Raw genomic sequence first — 20,767 nt, 5'->3', positions numbered from 1 at the left:
TGTTTAAAGCTGTCCTAACATGAACTATAAACTAGTTATCTGCAATAATTCGTTCTATCACATCCTCTGGTTTGTAAAAAGCTTCTGCTGAGCTCTGAACAGTCGTGGTGACGAAGCGTTTTCCTGCTAATCCCAGAGGGCTTCTAATGGTTTATTTAATTTAACAAGTCAGAGAATTTTGTGAACCGTTAAAGGAACACCTCAAATACATCTGGAATATTAGAATGTGGAGAATAACTGAAGCAGGTAGTGGAGTTAGAAAGACTTTACACCTCTGAGATGTTTGAAGTTGAGCTCTAAAGTAGCATGAAAAAGTATTTATTTGATAGGGACAGTGCACGTTAATGAACGTCTATTAAGACAGCCATAGATGGAAATATGCCAGATTATAGGAAATAATTTCTATCCACAGTCCCTATAGAGGTTAAAAAAAACAAAACAGTGAAACATTGGCCGATTGGCCACAATAAAAGCACATTCCATAAAGTACACAAAGAAGTAAAGAAAGCTTTTCTGTCATAGAGAGACAGACAGATAAATAATGAATTCTATGTTGAATTCATGAATGGACCATACATGTTTGGTCCATTTGGAAGAGTGGAGCAAAATGACCACAAAGGGGCAGCAGAGACCGCCTACTATCTATGATATGATATATGAGTTAATATGGATCTGTTATCCTGCCGGTCCCTCTTTTCCTCCAGACTGCAGTGACCTCACATGGACTCAGTTCTCACCCCTGGATTCCTGCTTAGTTTTGTTCATCCCCTGTTCCGTCTCCTTCCTGCCATTCTGAGCCTTTTACCCTGCGTCCTGCTGGTTCAGTCCAACCTTTCTCTGAACCTGTTTTTGCCTCTGCCTTTCCTGAGCCTACAGCGTCTCCACCTGCTCAGAAAGCTCCAGTCTTTTAACATCAGCAAAAACATTTTAACCCTCGTTCATAAATCACTTATCGAATCATCCTCACCTAGAGCATCTCAGCTTGGTTCACCTTCCTCACCATGAAACACAAAGCAAAACTCACCTGAATAATAAATCAGGCCAGTAAAATCACTCAAACAGCCCACCCCCCCGTATGAACTGGATGGATGATGGATGGATGGATGGATGGATGGATGGATGGATGATGGATGGATGATGGATGGATGGATGGATGATGGATGGATGATGGATGGATGGATGATGGATGGATGGATGGATGGATGGATGATGGATGGATGATGGATGGATGGATGGATGATGGATGGATGGATGGATGGATGGATGGATGATGGATGGATGATGGATGGATGGATGATGGATGGATGGATGATGGATGATGGATGGATGAATGGATGATGGATGGATGGATGGATGGATGGATGATGGATGGATGATGGATGGATGGATGGATGATGGATGGATTCTTCATTGATCCTCCAACAGGGAAATATATGGTGTAATAGCAGCAAATAGAATAACAGGATGAAGAAAAAGACTTGCATACAGTGCACAGATATAAATAGATACTTTCTCCTTCTAAAAGAAAATATAAATATTTACAGCAAAATTTCTATGAAATTGCATGGTATTAATACTTACATTTATAATTTGCATAATTTTTTTATTATTTCCAGTTTTACTGTGTGTATATAGGGTCGGTTTTCAGCGGTGCTGCCAGTGAAATGTTAGTCTGGAGTCCTGCATGAGCAGAAACTAACATAACCTAAAATATAAGTAGGAAAGTATGACCTAACAACATAACCTGTAAAATTTGCTTCTCCTGAGGAAATAAAGTGTAACATACAGTGTATATGGTGTTACTGCACATCATTGAGTGTAAAGTCAAGAAGTGAAATTAACTGAGAAATTAGTGAACTGTTCTGCAATTAAACATGAGTTCAGTCCAAAGACTCAGAGTCTGATCCTGTGAAGGAGTAGCTTCAGTCCACCATGGGAAAAAGCCTGAAGCCGTCGATTACAGCAGCCCTTAAAGGTGATCTGACCAGAGAGACAACTACACTTACATGTTGAACAGTGTTTTCAATGCTTATAACATTTCTATATATAGACACAAATTAAATGTAATATGCATAAATATAAAATATATAACCTTTATAGCTTCGCTGTCTTGTGCACAATGAATCGTCAAACTGAATAAAAGTCAAACACATTTTTTTACCCCTTTTTAAAGTAAATTACAGCCCAAATTTCATTTGTTTACTGCTGTAAAATTGTACAAGACATCATTTATTAATGCAGAAATTCATCCTCTTATGTTCTTTGTGTTAGATTTAGTGAATATTTTGTTTTTATGTGTTTCCTGTAAAACTCTGCAGGATATAATTTATAAACTGCAGAGATTTATCTCAAAATCAGCTAAAATTTGTATTTTATGTTGAGATTTGTTGAATATTTTTTAAATTTTCAGTGCTGAGTATGATTTAAAACCATATTTTAATTAAGATTAGTTTAATTTTCATCCATCAAAGGTATTGAAATGCTTTCAGATGATTGTTTTTTAAGATATTATGTGTCTTTCTTTAATCTTACAGTAATTTTATGCGTCTTTGTCACTATTTTTTATGTTTTTGTGGCTGTTTCTTTTCTTAACAGTCAGGTTGTGTCTTTTTGTGGTCATTTTGCATCTCTTTGTAGTTGTTTTTGTCTCTTTGCAGGTGATTTACATCTCTCCTTTGGTTTTGTGCATCGATGTGGTTGTTTTATGTACCTTGGTGATTACTTTCAATCTTTTTGGGCTTGTTTTGCAGTTAATTTGCATCTTTCTGTCATCAGTTTGTGTCTATTATTTCCAGTTGCTTTTTGGTCTCTTTGGGCTCATATTGTGTCTCACTACAATTGATTTGTGTCTCTTTGTGGTCATTTGACACTTTTTAAAGTAAATTACAGCAAATGTTTCATTTATTACTGTGGTAAAAATGTGCAAGACGTCATTTATTAATGCACAGATTTATCTTCAGATCATGTAAACTCATAGATTTGTTGATTATTTTTAGTTTTTTAAGCATCAAGCATGACTTAAAATCACATTTTAATTAAAATAAGTCTTTTTTCTTTGATTAAAGGTTTTGAAATGCTTTCAGATTCTCATCATTATTACATTTCTTCTTCTGTTATTGTTCACATACAAGTGTCTGCAAGAATTTTGCACATTTCTTCTTCTTTTAATCCAGCGTTACGGCACCACTTCTCACATTTAAGTCCAAACCTGAGACCTGACATGATTTTTTTCTGGACTCGTTGGACTCATTTAACAGACAAACAGTGGAATGAACAGTCTGGATGTTGGACGTTAGAGGTTGGAGGTGATGCCGATCCAGTGTCTGATGAGCTGGTGGGCGATGGTCTGTCTAGGAGAGACTATGAAGGCCGGACGGAAACTTTGAAACATCAAGTCAATCACCTGAGAACAGAGAAAAAAAGGTTGTGCAATCAGACTAAGGCAGAACACAAAAGCTTCCAACTGTTTTCTCAACTAACAGCAACAACAAGCTTCAAGGTTCAGGACTTCTTATTTGCCTACAGAATAATGAGTGAAATGCAGTCAGAATGAGATGGTCTGGTTCAGAAATCTGATGCTGTAGAAGTGAAAATAGTAATTCACGGGGAGCAGTGGCGCCATCTAGTGTGGAAACTGGTGTTAGTTGTTTTTCAGGCTGCAGCTGTGACTGTTTGCGCTGTTGATTAATGTGTTGAGTAATTAATTGATTAGTTGTTTGAGAAAATGGTTAGAAAATGTTGTCTCCCCCCCACACACACACCAAAGTCAGAGATGATTAATGTTGTGTTTTGCCCAAATATATTCAGTTTGGTGTCACAGAGCAGGAAAGAAACCAGAAAATATTCACATTTAAGAAGCAAAAATCTGAAAATTTGAACTTTCCTCATAAATAATCATTTAAATGGTTAATTAATTAGTAAACTAGCTGTTATGCACCTAAATGTTATAACCAAAACTTAATTATAACTGAACTAAATGTTATATTTTATATTTCCACATTTCTTATTGTACTTTTAAAATGCTTCTGATTGAGTGAATCCATGAACGGACAAGGTACGTTTTATCCGTTTGTTTCCTGGCTATAAAACACACAAGCAGAAACAAAAAATCAAGCCGTTTTTTCGTTTTGAGCAAAAAACAAAAAAACAGGAAACGGTTCGTTTTTTCGTTTTTTCGTTTTCACCCCCAAAATGAAAATACGACTCAATATTCCGTTTCATTGGTGGGCGGGGCTTCGGAGCCTGCCCATCACAATAAAGCTCCTGCCCATCACAATAAAGCTCCTGCGCTGGCATTCATAGACAGACTGACTTTCATTGTATTGCCTGCCCCCACTGCACTTCCCCTAACTCTAAATCAAAGCAAGTCGTGTACACAGTAATGACAGTCATAACCAGTGGTGTAGTCTAGTTTTTTCTAGTGGGAATACTCCAACCTCATAAACCAAAGCCAGGTCAGGTTCTCATATATGTGCGCGTGCACTCACACGTCCACACGCACACACACACACACACACACACACACAGCAGCAGCAGCAGCTCCTTTATTTCAAACTACCAATTAGATACTTATAGACATTATAGCGTCAGCAGCTCCTCCTCCTGCCATCAGGTAGAGCTGATGTTTCCTCTTCATCAGGTAGAGCTGATGTTTCCTCTTCATCAGGTAGAGCTGATGTTTCCTCTCCATCAGATAGAGCTGATGTTTCCTCTCCATCAGGTAGAGCTGATGTTTCCTCTCCATCAGATAGAGCTGATGTTTCCTCTCCATCAGATAGAGCTGATGTTTCCTCTCCATCAGGTAGAGCTGATGTTTCCTCTCCATCAGGTAGAGCTGATGTTTCCTCTCCATCAGGTAGAGCTGATGTTTCCTCTTCATCAGGTAGAGCTGATGTTTCCTCTTCATCAGGTAGAGCTGATGTTTCCTCTCCATCAGGTAGAGCTGATGTTTCCTCTCCATCAGGTAGAGCTGATGTTTCCTCTCCATCAGGTAGAGCTGATGTTTCCTCTCCATCAGGTAGACCTGATGTTTCCTCTCCATCAGGTAGAGCTGATGTTTCCTCTTCATCAGGCTCCCTTTCCTAAACTTTAACCTTAGCTCCAGCTGTAGTGTTCCCTAAAGCGGCAGTATTCACAGGACAAGCAACAGGCTTATTAAAACACTGAAATAGTTTCATTTAGCTTTGCTTTCTTTTCTTGTTTTTTCTCCACTGACTGATGTTGGGTCATTAGAAGTTCTAGACTCATGTCCCTCTTCTTCTAAGCCAGGGGTATTCAGCTAAAATTCAGAGAGGTCCAGTCAGCAAAGGTCCAGAACATCATAATGTCTAACTTGAGTTACTGTGATATATGCTGATGTAACCTGGTAGTTTTATTAGAGTCTGCCTGTAATCAAAAACTGACCGTCAAATAAATTCAGTACGGTTCAAAAACATTTAGACATTTATTAATAAATAACTTATATGTAACTGTATATCTTAAAATAAAGTGCAGAACTTAAAAAAGCATGACTGAACAACCTGAATCAACTTCTATACATCTTTAACAATAATTAAATCTCATAAATGTAAACATTTGAACACTTTTACATTTTTGTCTGTCTCATATCACTCCCCTAATATCTCTGCAGCTTAATGGGAGAGCTGAGCTGCTGCTTGTTTGAGCCGTTCTCAAAACATATTTTGATTATGTTCATAGATGAGAAAGCTGCCTTACAGCTGTTTGCTGAGCCAAACATGGTCAGCATGATGGGCAGGAGCTTTATTGTGCACTGGCAGGCTCCGAAGCCCCGCCCACCAATGAAACGGAATATTGAGTCGTATTTTCATTTTGGGGGTGAAAACGAAAAAACGAAAAAACGAACCGTTTCCTGTTTTTTTGTTTTTTGCTAAAAACGAAAAAACGGCTTGATTTTTTGTTTCTGCTTGTGTGTTTTATAGCCAGGAAACAAACGGATAAAACGTACCTTGTCCGTATCTTGTCCCTCACATCTTTGGCTCACATCTGTATCTTATGCAGTGGCTCTCTCCTGCCCCTCTGCGGTGGTTCCTTCCATTACACCCCTCCACAAGGACCAGAGTGGTACGGTCCATCGATGAACTCAACATGGAGGCTGCTGGTTGTTGTGGAACTCTGAATCAGGAGATTTCATCATTTAATAATCATTCACACTCTGCTGGGGATGAATTCATGAAGTGAACCTTTGATTCAGGTCCCGAGGAGGAGATTTAATCACTGACAGACTTCTGTGGATGAATCCATGAAGCTGTGGCTCCTTTCTGCCTCCACTAACCGCCCTGTTGGAGGAATTTACTGAGCTAACGGAGCTCTGACTGACGGTTAGCTAACTCTGGTGATTTATTAATGATCTAACGGTGCTGTCTGACCGTTAACTGTGGTCTCCGAGGGACCGGATGGAGCCCCGGCAGCTCACCGGGCTGTTCGGACAGCTCAGCGGGTTCCCAGCTCCTGTTGGGGCTCATGTGACCGAGGAGCAGCTGGAGGGGGTCCGGATCTACCGACTGGCTGCAGGTGAGCTAACGGCTAACTGCTAACGGCTGCTACCATTCACTGGAGAAGGTTTGTGAACCAACTGAGGGTCTCTGTGGAGGTTATGAACCAACTGAGGGTCTCTGTGGAGGTTATGAACCAGCTGAGGGTCTCTGTGGAGGTTTATGAACCAGCTGAGGGTCTCTGTGGGGGTTATGAACCAGCTGAGGGTCTCTGTGGAGGTTATGAACCAGCTGAGGGTCTCTGTGGGGGTTATGAACCAGCTGAGGGTCTCTGTGGGGGTTATGAACCAGCTGAGGGTCTCTGTGGGGGTTATGAACCAGCTGAGGGTCTCTGTGGGGGTTATGAACCAGCTGAGGGTCTCTGTCAGCTGGATTCTATTCTACTGCATGGTGACAAAAACACCTCCACCATCCTGAACTTCTGCAGGTTTATCAGAACACACACTACTGTTCAGAAGTCTGGGGTCACTTAGAAATGTCCTTATTTTTTTGAGAGAAAAGCAGTATTTTTTACATGAATATAGCATTAAATGAATGATAAATCCAGTGTAGACATAGTTAATGTGGTAAATGACTATTGTAGCTGTAAACAGCTGATTTTTAATGGAATATCTCCATAGGGGTACAGAGGAACATTTCCAGCAACCATCACTCCTGTGTTCTAATGCTACATTGTGTTAGCTAATGGTGCTGAAAGGCTCATTGATGGTTAGAAAACCTTTGTTATGTTTTGTTAGCTCATGAATAAAAGTTTATCCTGATGGCCCCAGACTGTTGAACGTTAGTGTGTGCGGTTAGGCTTTTTAAATATTGCATTTTTAGGTTTTTGACTGATAATTTGACGTATTTTCAACTTATTTAATCTATTAAATAGTAGAAATTTAAGTAAGGTTCCACTTTATTTCTGATAGAATAAAGTAATAGGATTAACCTCTGGTTAGGTTCATTTCTCAGGATGTTTCTGGGTCAGTTTCACCTGGCACATGTTTAATTATCCAAAAACTCACAATAACAATAATTTATATCTCATTATTAAAACATTTCTATCAGTATTTGGTGCATGGTGTTCTTTATGAGGATAATTCACGTATTTTTCATAAAAACGTATTTAAAACTTTTTAAATGTACATTAGAAAGGCTACATTTCAGTTAAAATAGTTTCACATGACATATTTTGATTTATTTTTATTTTTCTGGAGTTGATAAATTAACAGCTGTTTTCAGGGTCAGTTTGTAAAAATGTGAAATGAACCTTTTTATATGTTGATTATATTTATTAAACCAAGTAGAAGAAGTTTCGTACCAAAAATACTTTTATCTATTTATTTGTTAATTAATTTTTTACTTTTTAATGAGTCAATTTGAACAACGACGTAACACGAGTAGATTCAAATGAATAAATAAGAAAAATCACACCATAAAAAGCAAAATTTCACAATTATAAAAAAAGCAAAAATAGAAACAAAGCTTCAGTTTAAAAATAAAAGAAGGTTGTTTCCCAATAATTCATTAAATAAATGAGGTGGATTTCTCTTTAAATCCTCAGTTTAAGTAATGATGATTTTCTTTTTGTTCATTTTTCTCCTCCTGAACCTCTTTAGAAACAGAACAAACACAGATAGAAGTAGACATAATTCAGTATGTGTTCTGTGGGATAACGCCATAAATCATAAACAAAAAGTTTATTTATTTTACCAAAGAAACTGGAACCAACTTGTAGAATATTTTTCCTCCAAATGTTCCCAAAGATACAAAGAGTTGAAAAGTTCCTTCTGCTGGACTTTATCAAGATGTTTAAAGTTCTGCCCTGGTGCTCCTGGATGGAACAGAGCAGAATGTTACAATGTGAACCTTTTTCTGTGATCAGACACGTATTTTTGTCAAAAACAAACCTGACATGTTTCCATGGAGCCTTCCGTCTTCGTCAGAGGTGTCACTCTGTGGTGTGTGACGTAGTTAAAAACCAGCTGATGTCACTGGGGCGGAGTCGACCTGTCACACTTTGACAGGTTGACTCCGCCCCCTGCTGTCCCCTCGCCTCTGGAGGATGTCGCTCCATGTGTGTGACAGTAGGAAGGCCCCCTCATCCCGCTTCATGAGCTCCACGCCCCGGTGCCAGCTGACCCATGGCCTGGTGGTTGGGGACCACTGGTGTAGAACATTTAGCATCTTAGACTTGTGTGTCTGAGAACCAGTGAGCTCATTTGTCTTCATGAACCAGCTGTAAACCGTCCTCTGTGTCCGTCCAGAATGGGGTCAGAGCGACCTGGTCCGAGGGTCCAGACTTCGGTTCTCCCAGCAGTGGACTCTGATCGCAGACAGCAACAACCACCAGACCATCAGGACCGTCCTCCCACCGGGGACATGTGCCCCACTGTCTGCAGAGTGAGTTTTAAAACACTCTACATTTCTAATGGTTTTAATAATTGACCAAAACATCTACTTACACTTTTTGTGCTGAACCCTCGTAATCCCAGAGCCTGTCAGACATGTTGTCCTTTAAAAAATGGATGAAACTGCTCCATTTATCCAAACCAGAAACGATAAAACCAGCAAGAGTTGTGAGGATTGGATTATGTTTCTATTGTGATAAAAAAGGACACGTCAGATGACACTCTGAAGAAAACTGCAGATGCACTCGAAACATGTCGGCAAGGTAAAACCAGACTGTCCTTATTAAGTTCTTAGTATTTTTTTATATGTTTATTTAATAGGGACAGAACACGAGGCATTGTTACAATAACCGATGCCATGTTCATAGGTCAATAGCTATCAGCTAATTCACAGACCAGGTCCCTAGCACAGAAAAAAAACAACAATAAACACAACAATCAATGTTAAATAAATGCATACAAACACATTTACATATAATAAAATGTCTATCAGTGCTTTTGGTTTGATTTGAGCCATCAGTTACAGTGAAACTCATTCAGATCTGTCAGGTGTTTCAGTTCAGCAGGTAAGGTGTTCCAGATCTGTGGCCCTTTCACTGAGAATGCACTCTGTCCAAAAGCGGCTTTACACCGGCCTGTTCTGCAGTCTCCGTTTGCTACTCCTCTTGTAGTCATAGAATGAGTTTGACTTCTTTGGATCATACCGCTAACAGAATCTGGAGCAAGACCAGTAAAACATTAAAAAAAAAATTTAAAAAAAGTGTATTTTTCAGAATATTTCAAAACTTAAAAGATTGTGTTTTTGTAAAAGTTTGCAATGGTGCCATCTCATGGGCTTTGGGTCAAGCACTTTTAAAGCTTGTTTGTAAAGGGAGATTACGCCTGAAGCTGACTGGATTGCCTGGCCCCAGACAGTGGCACAATATGAGAAATGGGACATGATCGTCTAATGAAAATACAACTTGGCTGCATTGATTGTCAGGTAAGATCTTATTAGGTGAAAACACTTTAAATTAGTCCTAATTGTTTTTGATATTTTCTTTGTATGAGCTTCAAATTTCAGATGAGAGTCTAAGACCACTCCCAGATATTTGACCTGATCTACTTTTTGAATTATATTTTCATTTGTCTGTATCTGGAAGTTGTCTAAGGACCTTGGCATTAAGGTAAAACACACAGAGACCGTTTTGGAGCAATTTAGAAAAAGACAGTTGTCCTCCAGCCATTGGGAGACCCTGACCAACTGTTTGTTTAGTAACTCTGCCGCTTTCTCTGGAGTCTTTGCTAAGACATAGATGACAGTGTCATCAGCATAGAGTTGACACTCCGCCTCAGTGCAGATGGACGGAAGGTCATTGATGTAAAGACTAAATAGAATAGGACCCAGAATGGAACCTTGAGGTATTCCTATTCTATTTTCCTTAGGTTCCAATAAAGTGTCATTGATTTTCACACCCTGTACTCTTGACTCCAAATGTGATGTAAACCAGCTGAGAGTCTGTTGTGAAAGATTTAGCTGCTTTAGTTTGTGTAAGAGGACAAAGTGACTGACTGTGTCACAAGCCTTATGAAGGTCTAAGAACACTGCTCCAACTTGTCCAGACTTTTTCTGATCGTATCTGTTAGATAACAAGTAGCAAGTTCTGTTGAATATTTTGGCTGGAAACCAAACTGTTTAGGATGTAAAATATGATGATATTCAAGGTAGTCTATTAGTTGGTTCCCTACTACATTTTCAATAACTTTTGAAAAGACTGGAAGGATTGAGATTGGCCTATAGTTACAGGCTTGGTCACGGTCCCCTGCTTAAATTGGACTGATGAGGCCTTGTTTTAGTAATTCCTCACTGATGATAGATAAATTAACCAAATGGGTTAAAGGGACAGATAGACAGTCTTTGAGCTTTCTTATAAAATCAGAGTTTAATCCAAATACATCCTTAGCTTTTGATGGTTTAACTTGAGATATTGTTTATTTACATTAAACTCATTATTTTGTGAAATAGAGAATGCACTTTCAGCTTGATTTTCTGATATCATAGAGAGTTCAATTGGATTAAAGGATGCCGCTATTTGTTCCACTCATGTCACAAAATGCGTATTAAGACAGTGAGCAATATGCATATGGTCAGTTTGCCATCAACATTTGATTGTGTTAGTGCTCTGGTGTCTTGTTTGGAATCTTGTTTCGTCAGTCTGTTGATGTGTTTCCAGAGATGTGCACTGCAACCTCCGGATTCTTCCATCAAGCACACAAAGTATGCAGTTTTAGCTTTCCTTTCCACTTTGAGTTCTGTGCATTCAAGTGTTCTTCTGGCATACGTTAAGACACCCCCTCCTGTTCCTTTTTGTCTGTCTTTGCGAAAGCAAACATATCCTGGAATGCCGATCATCTTTGTAGGGGTACGAGAATTCAGCCACGTTTCACTGAAGGAGAGAAAATCCAAATTTGAAGTCAGTCAGCAAGTGTTCAACCTCGTCTCGCTTTGGGACTAGATGACTAGACGGCATATATTCAAGTGGCCTCTGAGAATACTTCTACGTTTGCTGTCAGAATCCCAAATCACTCTAGCATGGTTAACAGTTTGGAAGTACCTGTATTTCTGTTGTGTTATCCTGGTTCGCTTGCGCAGCTGGTGGTTCGAGTTGTGTGTTCTTGACGCTGTGGATATCATTCATCTTTCCCATCCTGAACGCCTGAGACGTCCCAGTAGTAGAAAAATATATAAAGTGTATAAAAGTAACGCTATTCTAGAGCTGTGAGAAAGTTGAAAATCTAACATGAAATATGGAGTTCTGTTGAGAAAATGATCAGAATCTACGTTTAAAAGTGTCGTATTTCATCAAAATGACTTTACATGTTTAGTTTTTTTAATGCCATAAAGATCACCAATTATTCTCTTCGGATTCTGTAAAAAACTAAAATTCTGTTCATCTCGGTGCAACCAGGAAGTCGTTCAAGACTCAGCTGTGACCAACAGTCACGGGACAAAAACTCAGTGACATTTAGACTGAACTTCAGGATGTTTACATAGAACAGATATAATAGGATAAAAGCATGGAAACTGATTTAAAATGTAAAATACTGTATGTGGTATGTAGAGCAGGAGAGTCAAACTCATCTTAGTCCAGGTTCCTCATCCAGTCCAGTCTGATCTCCAGTAAAACCAGTAAAACCAGTAAAACCACAGCATAATAACCTCTAAATAACCACCACTCCTAATGGTTCCTTTGTTTTAGTGCAAAAATGTTCACATTTAAGGAATTATCTTTTTACTAAACATCATGAACAACCTGAAATTTATGAAGAAAAATAAGTTCAGTTTCATCCACATTCATCCTCAGTTTATCATTTCCACATCACAGCTTCCAGATCAGAGTGTCTACAAAGGAACACAACATTTAGTCACCTGGAACTGAACCATGGAGGATTTACTGGAGGATCACAACCACAAAAGAAGACAAAACAACAGAAACAAGACAAAATATTACAGAAATGAGACACAAAACAACAAAAACGACAAACACAATGATAAAAATGAGACACGAAAGTTAAAAAGCGACAAAAAATGTACAAATGAGAAAAACGAGACAAATAAAGACATAAATGACACAAATTAAACAAAAATGACAAAAGGGAGAAAGGAAACAACAAATAACCAATGCAAACGAGAAAAAAAACACAAAATGACACAAACTACACAAAACAACGAATAAAGCAAAAAACGCAAAATGACAAATGAGACAAAAAGGAAACACAAAACAACAAAAACATGAGACAAATGACAAAAATCAGATTTAATAAAAGACAAAATAACAACAAGACAAAACGACAGAAGAACAAAGAACAATCTAGTAATTTACTTTCTGATCCAAACAACTTGTCCTGGTCTACAAATGATTTTGAATTTCTAAATTTGGATTGGACCTTCTGGAGGACTGCTTTTGGCCCGCGAGCCACATGTTGGACCCCCTGATCTGTAGAATCATGGATTGTTCTGAGTATTAGTAACACCTAAAGGCTGTTCTCAGTTTTTCTAAAAGGATATAGTCAAAGAGATTCAACTTGTTTTAACTATCTGTGGCGTTCTAACTTCGTCATACAGACCTGAAGTAAAAAAATCATGTGATAGTGATGGTCTAGATATGTTCATTATTAAAGAAAGTATACATTGTATATTAAGCCCATTAACCTACATATTTAATTTGTCATTCAGTACAGGGGTATTCCCAGATAAGATGAAGGTAGCCAAGGTTATTCCTCTTTTTAAATCAGGCGAAAGGAAATGTCTTACAAATTATAGGCCAATATCTTTACTGTCCCAATTTTCAAAAATATTGGAGAAGCTGTTTGTTAAAAAACTTGATTCTTTTATTGAAAAACATTTGTTGTTACATGAAAATCAGTTTGGCTTTCGAAGTCGCCACTCAACAGCCTTGGCATTACTGAAAATCACTGAGGACATTACCACACAATTAGATAATAGGAATCACACAATTGGAGTTTTTATTGATCTTCAAAAAGCCTTTGATATGCTTGACCATGGAATAATGATATCCAAACTACAGAAATATGGAATTAGAGGGATTGCATTAGATTGGGTCGCTAGTTATTTAAAAAATAGACAACAATATGTTGAGTTTGCAGGTTATCAATCCAAATTAGAAACAATTCAGTGTGGAGTTCCACAAGGCTCAGTATTAGGGCCCAAACTTTTTATTTTATATATTAATGACCTCTGTGAATTTTCAAAAGTGTTGCGCTTTGTCCTTTTTGCAGATGACACAAATTTTTTTGTGTCTGGAAATAATTTAAAAACATTAATAAAAACAATTGAGACAGAAATGGTCCTGCTTCGGAAATGGTTTAATAAAAATAAATTATCATTAAATTTAAGCAAAACAAAGTTTATGTTGTTTTCAAATCAAAAAAGTCCAGAAATTGTAAACTTGAATTTAATTGGACATTGTATAGAAAGAGTGTCTGAATTTAAGTTTTTAGGAGTATTCATCGACGAAAAGTTGAAATGGAAGTCGCATATTGGACACGTAAAGAAGAAAATATGTAGAAATATAGGTGTGATGAGTAAAGTTAAGTATTTGTTAAATTATCATGCATTGAGAATATTATACTGTTCTTTAATTTTACCGTATTTGGTATACTGTTTGGAGGTTTGGGGTAATTCATATCCTACTCATCTGTTACCCTTAGTTATTTTACAAAAGAGGGCTCTTAGAATAATTAATAAAGCCGCTTCAAAAGAGCATACAACAAAACTGTTCCTGAAGTCAGGACTATTAAAATTGAAGGATTTAATTGTTTTACAAACATTAATAGTCATGCATAAAGCAAAAAAAGGCCTGCTACCTTGTGGTTTGCAAACACTTTTTACTCTGAATAGTGAAACAAGTAGAAGAAATCTTGACTTTAAACATAATTCTGCAAGAACGACTCTTAAAGGAATGTGTGTATCTGTCGCGGGGGTGGAAAAATGGAATTCCTTGGAAAAAGAAGTGAAGCAATGTTCAAACATTTTGCACTTTAAATGTAAGTTTAAAGAAAAAATATTTAACATTTACGCAAAGGAGCAATAACAATGATGTGATTGAGCTGTTGATTGATTGTGGCCATCTGATGTTTTTTGTTGTGGTTGTTTTCTGTTTGAGTTTGGAAAAAAGACTGGGGTAGGAGTTAAAAAGACTTATTCTTCATCCTACTCCTGTTCTTGTACATGGGATGTGTGTATTCTGTGCTTTATAAATTGTATCCATTTGTTGTTGTTGTTTTTTACGCATTACCATGGAAAAGAATAAATGAAAGAATAAATGAAATGAAAGGCGTCTCTGAGTTCCTCTGCTTCTGGTCCTGGTTGATCTGTTTCCATAGAGGAGCTGGACTTTCTGTTCCAGACAGAAATGAACCAACAGGAAGTAGGAATGTGACCTAAAACACCAGAACCTACCTGGAGTTCAGCTGAATGCCTTCTATCTGACTCTGGGTGGTTTATTTCTCTCTGATCTCCTCAATCATGGTTCATGTTCTGCTCCTCAGGTTACTGAGCAGTCGTTCTCCAGTCCAACACCTCAGAGCTGTGCTGAAGGACATCAGTGGCCACCATCTCCTGGAGGTACAACCAGCATGGACTGTAGATCAGTGTTCAGACAGACTGCTTCTGGTTCTTCTGTAGGTCCATAGATTAGTGTTCAGATGCTCTGACAGACTGCTTCTGGTTTTTCTGCAGGTCTGGGACCACCATGGACTCACTAAATGCTTCAACCTGACGGCCCTCAACAACCACGGCAGAGTGTATGAAGACGGTGAGAAGGATGCTGCAGATTCTGATTTTACTCATTAAATTTAGGTTTTCTCCACCACAAAGTGAAATCTGATTCATCTCCACTCAGAATAAGCTCATATATTGTTGTGTTTGTGTGCATTAATACCAGCTATTAGTGTGTTTGTGTGCATTAATAAGCTCTGGGTGTGTGTTTGTGTGCATAAATACCAGCTATTGTTGTGTTTGTGTGCATAAATACCAGCTATTAGTGTGTTTGTGTGCATAAATACCAGCTATTAGTGTGTTTGTGTGCATAAATACCAGCTATTGTTGTGTTTGTGTGCATAAATACCAGCTATTGTTGTGTTTGTGTGCATAAATACCAGCTATTGTTGTGTTTGTGTGCATTAATACCAGCTATTGTTGTGTTTGTGTGCATAAATACCAGCTATTGTTGTGTTTGTGTGCATAAATACCAGCTATTGTTGTGTTTGTGTGCATTAATACCAGCTATTGTTGTGTTTGTGTGCATAAATACCAGCTATTGTTGTGTTTGTGTGCATTAATACCAGCTATTGTTGTGTTTGTGTGCATAAATACCAGCTATTGTTGTGTTTGTGTGCATAAATACCAGCTATTGTTGTGTTTGTGTGCATAAATACCAGCTATTGTTGTGTTTGTGTGCATAAATACCAGCTATTAGTGTGTTTGTGTGCATAAATACCAGCTATTAGTGTGTTTGTGTGCATAAATACCAGCTATTAGTGTGTTTGTGTGCATTAATACCAGCTATTAGTGTGTTTGTGTGCATTAATACCAGCTATTAATGTGTTTGTGTGCATAAATACCAGCTATTAGTGTGTTTGTGTGCATTAATACCAGCTATTAGTGTGTTTGTGTGCATAAATACCAGCTATTAGTGTGTTTGTGTGCATAAATACCAGCTATTGTTGTGTTTGTGTGCATAAATACCAGCTATTGTTGTGTTTGTGTGCATAAATACCAGCTATTAGTGTGTTTGTGTGCATAAATACCAGCTATTGTTGTGTTTGTGTGCATTAATACCAGCTATTGTTGTGTTTGTGTGCATAAATACCAGCTATTAGTGTGTTTGTGTGCATAAATACCAGCTATTGTTGTGTTTGTGTGCATAAATACCAGCTATTAGTGTGTTTGTGTGCATAAATACCAGCTATTAGTGTGTTTGTGTGCATAAATACCAGCTATTAGTGTGTTTGTGTGCATAAATACCAGCTATTAGTGTGTTTGTGTGCATAAATACCAGCTATTGTTGTGTTTGTGTGCATAAATACCAGCTATTAGTGTGTTTGTGTGCATAAATACCAGCTATTGTTGTGTTTGTGTGCATTAATACCAGCTATTGTTGTGTTTGTGTGCATAAATACCAGCTATTGTTGTGTTTGTGTGCATAAATACCAGCTATTAGTGTGTTTGTGTGCATAAATACCAGCTATTAGTGTGTTTGTGTGCATAAATACCAGCTATTAGTGTGTTTGTGTGCATAAATACCAGCTATTAGTGTGTTTGTGTGCATTAATACCAGCTATTAGTGTGTTTGTGTGCATTAATACCAGCTATTAGTGTGTTTGTGTGCATAAATACCAGCTATTAGTGTGTTTGTGTGCATAAATACCAGCTATTAGTGTGTTTGTGTGCATTAATACCAGCTATTGTTGTGTTTGTGTGCATTAATACCAGCTATTGTTGTGTTTGTGTGCATAAATACCAGCTATTGTTGTGTTTGTGTGCATAAATACCAGCTATTAGTGTGTTTGTGTGCATAAATACCAGCTATTGTTGTGTTTGTGTGCATAAATACCAGCTATTAGTGTGTTTGTGTGCATAAATACCAGCTATTAGTGTGTTTGTGTGCATAAATACCAGCTATTAGTGTGTTTGTGTGCATAAATACCAGCTATTAGTGTGTTTGTGTGCATTAATACCAGCTATTAGTGTGTTTGTGTGCATTAATACCAGCTATTAATGTGTTTGTGTGCATAAATACCAGCTATTAGTGTGTTTGTGTGCATAAATACCAGCTATTGTTGTGTTTGTGTGCATAAATACCAGCTATTAGTGTGTTTGTGTGCATAAATACCAGCTATTAGTGTGTTTGTGTGCATAAATACCAGCTATTGTTGTGTTTGTGTGCATTAATACCAGCTATTGTTGTGTTTGTGTGCATAAATACCAGCTATTAGTGTGTTTGTGTGCATTAATACCAGCTATTGTTGTGTTTGTGTGCATTAATACCAGCTATTGTTGTGTTTGTGTGCATAAATACCAGCTATTGTTGTGTTTGTGTGCATAAATACCAGCTATTGTTGTGTTTGTGTGCATTAATACCAGCTATTGTTGTGTTTGTGTGCATTAATACCAGCTATTGTTGTGTTTGTGTGCATAAATACCAGCTATTAGTGTGTTTGTGTGCATTAATACCAGCTATTAGTGTGTTTGTGTGCATAAATACCAGCTATTAGTGTGTTTGTGTGCATAAATACCAGCTATTAGTGTGTTTGTGTGCATAAATACCAGCTATTAGTGTGTTTGTGTGCATTAATACCAGCTATTGTTGTGTTTGTGTGCATAAATACCAGCTATTAGTGTGTTTGTGTGCATAAATACCAGCTATTAGTGTGTTTGTGTGCATAAATACCAGCTATTGTTGTGTTTGTGTGCATAAATACCAGCCATTAGTGTGTTTGTGTGCATAAATACCAGCTATTAGTGTGTTTGTGTGCATAAATACCAGCTATTAGTGTGTTTGTGTGCATTAATACCAGCTATTGTTGTGTTTGTGTGCATAAATACCAGCTATTAATGTGTTTGTGTGCATTAATACCAGCTATTAATGTGTTTGTGTGCATAAATACCAGCTATTAGTGTGTTTGTGTGCATTAATACCAGCTATTGTTGTGTTTGTGTGCATTAATACCAGCTATTGTTGTGTTTGTGTGCATAAATACCAGCTATTAATGTGTTTGTGTGCATTAATACCAGCTATTGTTGTGTTTGTGTGCATTAATACCAGCTATTGTTGTGTTTGTGTGCATAAATACCAGCTATTGTTGTGTTTGTGTGCATAAATACCAGCTATTGTTGTGTTTGTGTGCATAAATACCAGCTATTAGTGTGTTTGTGTGCATTAATACCAGCTATTGTTGTGTTTGTGTGCATTAATACCAGCTATTGTTGTGTTTGTGTGCATAAATACCAGCTATTAGTGTGTTTGTGTGCATAAATACCAGCTATTAGTGTGTTTGTGTGCATTAATACCAGCTATTGTTGTGTTTGTGTGCATTAATACCAGCTATTGTTGTGTTTGTGTGCATAAATACCAGCTATTAGTGTGTTTGTGTGCATAAATACCAGCTATTGTTGTGTTTGTGTGCATAAATACCAGCTATTAATGTGTTTGTGTGCATTAATACCAGCTATTGTTGTGTTTGTGTGCATTAATACCAGCTATTGTTGTGTTTGTGTGCATAAATACCAGCTATTGTTGTGTTTGTGTGCATAAATACCAGCTATTAGTGTGTTTGTGTGCATAAATACCAGCTATTAGTGTGTTTGTGTGCATAAATACCAGCTATTGTTGTGTTTGTGTGCATAAATACCAGCCATTAGTGTGTTTGTGTGCATAAATACCAGCTATTAGTGTGTTTGTGTGCATAAATACCAGCTATTAGTGTGTTTGTGTGCATAAATACCAGCTATTGTTGTGTTTGTGTGCATAAATACCAGCTATTAATGTGTTTGTGTGCATAAATACCAGCTATTAGTGTGTTTGTGTGCATTAATACCAGCTATTGTTGTGTTTGTGTGCATTAATACCAGCTATTGTTGTGTTTGTGTGCATAAATACCAGCTATTAATGTGTTTGTGTGCATTAATACCAGCTATTGTTGTGTTTGTGTGCATTAATACCAGCTATTGTTGTGTTTGTGTGCATAAATACCAGCTATTGTTGTGTTTGTGTGCATTAATACCAGCTATTAGTGTGTTTGTGTGCATAAATACCAGCTATTAGTGTGTTTGTGTGCATAAATACCAGCTATTAGTGTGTTTGTGTGCATAAATACCAGCTATTAGTGTGTTTGTGTGCATAAATACCAGCTATTGTTGTGTTTGTGTGCATTAATACCAGCTATTAGTGTGTTTGTGTGCATAAATACCAGCTATTAGTGTGTTTGTGTGCATAAATACCAGCTATTAGTGTGTTTGTGTGCATAAATACCAGCTATTAGTGTGTTTGTGTGCATAAATACCAGCTATTAGTGTGTTTGTGTGCATTAATACCAGCTATTGTTGTGTTTGTGTGCATAAATACCAGCTATTAGTGTGTTTGTGTGCATAAATACCAGCTATTAGTGTGTTTGTGTGCATAAATACCAGCTATTGTTGTGTTTGTGTGCATAAATACCAGCTATTAGTGTGTTTGTGTGCATAAATACCAGCTATTAGTGTGTTTGTGTGCATAAATACCAGCTATTAGTGTGTTTGTGTGCATTAATACCAGCTATTGTTGTGTTTGTGTGCATAAATACCAGCTATTAATGTGTTTGTGTGCATTAATACCAGCTATTAATGTGTTTGTGTGCATAAATACCAGCTATTAGTGTGTTTGTGTGCATTAATACCAGCTATTGTTGTGTTTGTGTGCATTAATACCAGCTATTGTTGTGTTTGTGTGCATAAATACCAGCTATTGTTGTGTTTGTGTGCATAAATACCAGCTATTAATGTGTTTGTGTGCATTAATACCAGCTATTGTTGTGTTTGTGTGCATTAATACCAGCTATTGTTGTGTTTGTGTGCATAAATACCAGCTATTGTTGTGTTTGTGTGCATAAATACCAGCTATTGTTGTGTTTGTGTGCATTAATAAGCTCTGGGTGTGTGTTTGTGTGCATTAATAAGTTCTGGGTGTGTGTTTGTGTGCATTAATAAGCTCTGGGTGTGTGTTTGTGTGCATTAATAAGCTCTGGGTGTGTGTTTGTGTGCATTAATAAGTTCTGGGTGTGTGTTTGTGTACATTAATAAGCTCTGGGTGTGTGTTTGTGTGCATTAATAAGTTCTGGGTGTGTGTTTGTGTACATTAATAAGCTCTGGGTGTGTGTCTCCAGCTCAGTTTGGGTGTCTATCATGGTCTCCATGTGAGAACAAACTGCTGTACATCGCAGAGAAGAGCAAGATCTCATCAGGAGAAGGTCAGGATGGAGAATCTGGAGGCAGGAAGGTATCACACACACACACACTACATGTGTGTTCAGTCATACAGGAAGGTGTTTGTGTTCATTCTTCACGACTTAAAAAGCAGCGTGGTTTCAGGATTTACAGGGAGGAGGAGCTTTGATCACTGATTATTTAATATTTGTTTATTTTTGTTATTTTCCATGTGGTACACATGTAAATAAATAACAGGGGTAGTGAGGGACTGATGAAATGGAGAAAAGTAGGAAGAGATAAGTTCATGCCTCATCCTGCTTTATGTTGGATTTTATTTATTGCTTTATTATGTTTGGAACGTATGAATTTGTTTTTGTTACTGTTTTTCTCACGTC

The 20,767-nt window shown here is 37.5% G+C and overlaps 1 protein-coding gene across 1 annotated transcript in view; it reads left to right on the top strand.

The window, feature by feature from the left end:
* The first annotated feature begins 6,088 nt into the window (after nucleotides 1–6,088).
* zgc:136971 (S9 family peptidase) overlaps nucleotides 6,089–20,767 on the top strand; it is a 36,305-nt gene continuing 21,626 nt past the window's right edge. The window contains exons 1-5 of the mRNA XM_022203321.2: nucleotides 6,089–6,531; nucleotides 8,762–8,897; nucleotides 14,957–15,032; nucleotides 15,147–15,222; nucleotides 20,330–20,442. Of these exons, the coding sequence (XP_022059013.1) occupies nucleotides 6,414–6,531; nucleotides 8,762–8,897; nucleotides 14,957–15,032; nucleotides 15,147–15,222; nucleotides 20,330–20,442 (519 nt within the window). The 5' untranslated portion in view covers nucleotides 6,089–6,413. The remainder of the gene's footprint in view (nucleotides 6,532–8,761; nucleotides 8,898–14,956; nucleotides 15,033–15,146; nucleotides 15,223–20,329; nucleotides 20,443–20,767) is intronic.

This window comes from Acanthochromis polyacanthus, chromosome 6 (assembly GCF_021347895.1).
Source record: "Acanthochromis polyacanthus isolate Apoly-LR-REF ecotype Palm Island chromosome 6, KAUST_Apoly_ChrSc, whole genome shotgun sequence".
Taxonomy (NCBI): Eukaryota; Metazoa; Chordata; class Actinopteri; family Pomacentridae; genus Acanthochromis; species Acanthochromis polyacanthus.
Note: the sequence above shows the minus strand (reverse complement) of the source record. Positions and strands in the feature narration are given on the sequence as shown.